This window comes from Neltuma alba, unplaced genomic scaffold, assembly GCF_004799145.2.
Source record: "Neltuma alba isolate B1F8T4 unplaced genomic scaffold, ASM479914v2 tig00012440_pilon, whole genome shotgun sequence".
In the NCBI taxonomy this organism is placed as follows: Eukaryota; Viridiplantae; Streptophyta; class Magnoliopsida; order Fabales; family Fabaceae; genus Neltuma; species Neltuma alba.
Window position 1 is genome coordinate 253,848 of NW_021636921.1, and position 6,205 is coordinate 260,052.

At 32.7% G+C, this 6,205-nt stretch overlaps 1 protein-coding gene across 1 annotated transcript; it reads left to right on the plus strand.

Annotated features, from left to right (window-relative positions):
* The first annotated feature begins 343 nt into the window (after positions 1–343).
* On the plus strand, positions 344–1,416 carry LOC114727080 (uncharacterized). Its single transcript, XM_028913814.1, has 6 exons — positions 344–378; positions 455–640; positions 727–819; positions 930–1,023; positions 1,110–1,208; positions 1,312–1,416. Exons 1-6 carry the CDS (start codon positions 344–346, stop codon positions 1,414–1,416), a joined length of 612 nt encoding a protein of 203 aa, XP_028769647.1.
* Positions 1,417–6,205: the final 4,789 nt, after the last annotated feature.

A 6,205-nucleotide genomic window follows, 5' to 3' on the forward strand; every position in this document is an offset into this window, starting at 1 on the left:
CTTACATTAGGACATCCTTCAAAGGTATATATGTCTAGGTCTACACATTCAGCTGATTTAAAATAAACTCTATTTTAATTACTAAAAGTCTGTTTGTCAGTCTAAGGGGAAGAAGAGCCTATTGGGTGATCACTTATTATCATCACCACAGAAACAGCCCTCTAAGCCCATTCAAGCGGTATCATCAAGATTCCAAATATGTCTTGAGGAATATGCAGTTGGGGCCAGATTAGAACATGGCAAGGATTTTATGATTCCCCTAAAGTTTGAGCTAGAGGTCTACGGTTGACCCTCGTCAGAGTACGTCACGAATGAAGTATTGAAAGAAATTCTTACGCATGGAATGGCTAGCACAAATGCCTGTAACTTTTATATCAGGTATTTGTTAAAACCTTAACTAAATACTTAAGTACTTGAGCATTTATCCTATTGATATCTTTGTTTGTTGATTTAGATATCTTCTCAAGAACTTTATAGCCCCCAGTGGCCTTGATGACAAGCTCAAGATTATTAGCCCCCATACTTTTGCTAGCCATAGACCTGATATGAAGAAAGACTTATCTAGAGACTTGTTGGATATCTTCATTTCTAGGGCAGTACCGGGGGCTCAGACTTTGTTTTTGGTGCCTTACTGTCAAGGGTACGTATGTAGTATACTGAACTTTCCTAAATTCTTTCATTTTCAAAATAATTTTTTATTGTTCTAATTGTCTTTCTTATACTTAGGGGACATTGGATGCTGATTGTGGTTAATCCCACAAAGCCAAGGATTGGTATCATGATTCTCTTCATGGGGATCCAACCAATAGACCATTTATGGTTTTATTGTTCAACAAGTAACATTTATTCTATTATTTAAATTTAATTTAATTTCTTGCTTCAATCTAATTTTTGACAATCATTAATATTCAATTTTATTGTCTTTTCAGGACTTTGTGGCTATATCGTACAAATCAAGCCTTACCCTGCCCCTTGGTAAAAAACGGCCAATTTGATGATACCTTCCTGTGGAAGAAAGTGAAGGTATTTATTACCATTATTTACTATTCTGCTAAATATGGTTTATTTATATGATTGACTAATATTATTTCCTTTTCCATTCTTTATAGTGCCCACGTCATCCCAAAAAAAGCTCCTATTGTGGATATTGCGTGATGAAATTTATGAAGAAGATAATTATGCACAATGCCGATACAATCCCTACACAGGTAATATGCATTTGTTAAAGTTCAATTTATATATTTGAGAATTGTACTTATTGTAGCTTTACATTTATATCTAACTTATGTCATAATTTGTGGTTGCATACAGTACTTTACCAACACATATTGCACAGTGTATTCATCCGCTCAGATGGAGGAAATCGTTGAAAAGTTGGCGATGGCCTTATTCTGTCAGTGGGCACAAAATAGATAGGGAAGTGTACATTAAGACATTGCATGTACAACTTTGGTTTCAATTTTGGTTTTGGTTCATTTTTGGTAGTTGGTTAGTTTTTGGCATTGCACAACTTTGGCAATTGGCTAATTTTGGAATTGGTTCACCTTTTGTACTTGTCCAAAATTTTTGGGAGAATTACGTTCAAGTCCCACACAAGAGAAATAATCACTACAAAGTCCCAAGTAACAACCTGAGCAGTCTGAAATAACAAGTCTTACAGTGAGAATGACAACATCTGGGACTTGTTTTTTAATTACTTGGGACCTCATTGTAATTCTCCCAAAATTTTTATATTACTTACCTTAAACACAAGTTTTTTTAATATCACAGCTGGTTTTGGTTCATGTGTATATAATAATGTAAAATATTTTTGGTTCATTAAGATGTATATGGCTGAATTGGTTTGAATGCCAGCCTGCGTGGTTCTGTTGAATGCGCCTTTGTTCGGTTTCAAAATTGCAAGGGGGCTGCTGGCACAGCAGAACGCGTATAAAAAAAAATCCCATATGGAACCGTCAAGTATTAAAGTATACTTGACAGTTTTTCAGAAATAACCGTCAAGTGTTTTGTTCCCAAAATCCTCAAAGCATTGATACTTGTAATTGATGGTTTCTAATTAAAATCCTCAATTTTTGTTCCCAAATAATTGATGGTTTTTCAGAAACAACCGTCAAGTATTTAGACACATAGTTTACGGTTTTTCTGAAAAACCGTCAATTGTTTGAATAATAATTGACAGTTCTTTATTTAAAATCATGAAATATTATTGAAATATTTGACGATTAATAACCATCAAATATCTACGATTGAAATATATGACACCGGTATACTTGACGGTTTTCAACTGTCAAATATGACCCAAAATAACCAGCAAGTATTTGTCATTTTATAGTAGTGCTTCTTTAAACAAAAGCTTGTATGGTTTATTCGAATAAAGGATTCTTTAACTTAGTATTTTATTTGTTTACTTGGCCCATGATAATATTCAGATAAAAACTATTTTTATTCGCTACCTTATTCGAATAACAACAAAAAGTGTTTCTTAAATCCTCTCCTTTTTTTTTTGATACATTCTTTAAATCCTCTTTATTTGAGTTTTTGTTCAAATAGTCTGCCCAAGTTTATTCGAACATCACTTCAATTCAATAATAAAAAATTTGTTTTGGAACTTTCTTTGTCCAAGTAGATGTTGGAATAACCTGTCCAAGTTTACTCAAACAATACTTTGAGTATTCATAAAAAAATTTTGTATTTTGGTCCTTGTTCAAATAATTGCATCAAAACTACAAAGTGACAAAATGTTCTTATACAGTATCTTATTCGATCTTCAAGTCGTAGTTTATTCTGAATAAACCCACTAATTTTCTGAAGTCATCCCCTGTGTAATTTAACTCTAGCTACCTTGTACAAGTTACTTCTTACTACAAATTATGAATATATAATTTTAAAATATGTATTTTTTTAATTTCTAGAGTGACTAGGATTAGAAATTTTGTATATTTAAAGACCAAGTTGTACTCCATTATTTGGGAGACCGAAAGTTATGAATGAGAAATTTTTTGTGGCAAGTATTTACTTGTGTTTTTTTATATTTGTAATGGGTGCAATAATTTGATCAAATCCTCATAGATTTTATCGCTAAGGATCTAGATACAAATTCCTCTGAGGTTTTAGCTGACCAACTTTTATTATTTTCAAGTCTTTTTTTATTTTGTGTTTCTAGGGTTCTTAGAGGAATCTATATCAATCTGTGTCAGAGTCAGGTTAGCAGGTTAGCATGATGTCCACTAAAAAAGAGCAACTTGAGCATGTATTTCATTCAAGGCGTTGCATCAATAATAAAATTTGCAATATGATAATTGATGGTGGTATCTATGCTAATATTGCGAGTAGTTTGTTAGCACAGAAATTGAGTTTACCTACCATTGAGCATCCTACACCATACACCTTGCAAAGGGGGAATAAAGCCAGTGAATATAAGGTGAGTAGGTAAGTTCTTTTATCTTTCTCTATCGGCAAGTATGGTGATGAATTATTTTGGCATGTGGTGTCAATGCAGCGTTGTCATATTTTACTTGGTCACCTATGAAAATTTGATAAGAAGGCTAGATACAATGATTACAAGAAAATTCTTCTATCCTAAACAACCAAAAAGTTGGTTTATCTCCTTTTAGTTCCAAGCAAGCATGTCAAGATGAAATTAGAATTTCTAAAGATTGTGAAGTCAGAGAAAAATTGAGTAAAAAGGAAAAGATAGAAAAGAAAGATACAGGAGAGATTGACAGTATAGCTATTTCTCAAAATGAGAGTGAAAAAGAAAAAGAAAGTAAGATTGAGGAGCATATGATTGAGGATGATTTAAGTGGAGTAAAAATGAGAGCTCCAACCACCTTTCTTCTAGCATAGTTATTTCACCTGTTGTTCTTAAGCATCCCTTGAAGACTCTCAAGAGTCAAGGACGACTCTTTTTCAAGAGGGAGAGAATGACAAGAATACAAAGGGCAATTCTATCAAATATCTTGCATGACATTCAACTTTGTAGAAGCAAATGTGGAAGAAGACAAATAAAAGATCTTGCATAAGAGGGCTCCTAATTAATTCATGTTATTTTTATTTTTAATGTAATTTTATTCTTTAAAATAGTCATTTATGTATTTAGTAGATTATTAGAAAGATTTAATGTATAGGATATTGTTTTATATTTATGAGTTGTCAAATAGAGATCTTAAAAGTGTTGTTTAATATCTTGTTATTGTATCCTTAAAATTTAGATAGATAGCATATCTTTGGAATAGATTTATTTTTAATTTTTAGAGTAATTTAGGATTAGAAATTTTGTCTATTTAAAGACCAAGTTGTACTCTATTATTTGGGAGATTGAAAGTTATGAATGAGAGTTTTCTTTGGTAAGTATTTCCTTGTGTTTCTTATTTGTGATAGAATATGGTTAGGTTGCAAAAGTTTAATCAACTCTTTATGGAGCCTTTTTATAGCTTAGGATTTTCTCTAGGATTTAGCTAATTAACTATTATTATTTTCAAGTCTCTTTTTATTTTGTATTTCTTAGGTTCTCAAAGGAATACAAATTAAAGAGAGAGAGGGAGAGTGATAATAGTTTTTGGTACAAAGGAGTTGGGGTGAAATGTTTAAATAGAGTGAAAACGATGCCTTAGAACCAGCATTATGTCATTGTAAGTTGAAGATGGATAGTCACTTCCCATTGCCGCACAAACCTCTCCCATACCTTATCACTAATAAAATAGTATCGATCCCTAAGATGCTCTACTTTCTTTTTCCATAGAGATATTCCCTTGTAAGCGTGGATTTAAAATCTCTCCATCGTTCATTGAGTTGCTTTAATAGATAGTGTTTCATTTTCTCAGTTGCGGGAATATCAAATGTCAGCTGCAATACAATACAATAGAGTTATAAGTAAATAATGAATTATAATTGAAACAAATAGAGAAAAGAATTCATAACGTACCAAAATATCTTCCCAAATATTGTTCTTCAAATCTTAGTCTACCATTCTCCAAATAGGAATGCCAATCCCAATCTTACTGCGTGCTAGATAACCCACATAACTAGTAAACTAAGCTCCTTAAGGACTTATAGCTTTCAAATCATCATCAAACTCTACTATAATCATCGGGGGCTACGTGGTCTCATCATGTAAAGCCAAATACCTCATACGGGTTGGCCCTCTAGCCCTTTTCCTATTAGTAAAAGAGTTGTCATCACCAGAACCCTGTTAACCAGATTTGTCCATTTCTTGTTCAAAAAACAACCAATAAATGTAAGAATAAGAAACATCAAGTAAATTTAACATAAAACATCAAGTATATTTAACAAAAAAATCACATTATGAATAAATGATAAATATGAAATGAATTTAATAAGAAACATCAAATAATTTATTTAGGCCTTACAATAATTATCCTCCCAAATTCCTTCACAATGATAATCTTTATTAGCATAGTCATCATCTACCAAATCTAATTCAGCTATTTTAGGTCGAGTAGCTGTGAAAGATGGGGTTTCACCAAGATTGAACTCTGAGTCACTGTCATCTCTACCAACTCCTTGCCTCTTACCTTGGAGCATGATACTAGATCGGTACCATAAAATACTTGTTTTGCTAAAATAAATGGCTCATCTCCATATCCAACCCTCTCAAGATCAACTAAAATAAATCTAAATTCTTCATCTACTTACATAGCATTACTATTAACCCACTTATATTTGAAGACAGGAACTTTAAACTTGGCATAGCTAACCTCCCATATCTCTTCTATTACTTCATAATAGGACATTGACACCAACGTTGGGTTTCTATCCTTTGAACCAGCAAAATGCATAACTTCAGCTACTACCATCACCCTACTGTTCTGCATAGTACTCTTATAATCTTGGGTTTTTGTGTAAAATGAATAACCATTTATGTCATATCTGTCCCAACACATAACCTCAAAATGAAGCCCTGCAGCTAGCCGTTGTATTGTCTCAGAAAGATTGCCATCCTTTAACACTTTTTGCTTGAACTACTATGCAAATGACTTGTTATGCTCATTAGCTAGTTGTATGTCGTTCTTTCTTGGATTCAAGTTCTTCAACATATTCTTGTGAGCATCTAAGCAAGGCAAAACTTCATTCATGTTATTTAAAATATATAGATGTGCCTGCATTACAACTTCACGAGACATGAACTTCACTATGACACCTCGTGTTCCCTTTCTTCTCCCCTGATCATGTTGAGATTAAGAAA

Coding starts and splice junctions, on each gene's coding strand:
- LOC114727080 (XM_028913814.1), top strand. CDS start 344: ATGGCTAGCACAAATGCCTGTAACTTTTATATCAG. Junction 820..929: donor CAACCAATAGACCATTTATG/GTTTTATTGTTC, acceptor TTGTCTTTTCAG/GACTTTGTGGCTATATCGTA. Junction 1,209..1,311: donor CCGATACAATCCCTACACAG/GTAATATGCATT, acceptor GGTTGCATACAG/TACTTTACCAACACATATTG.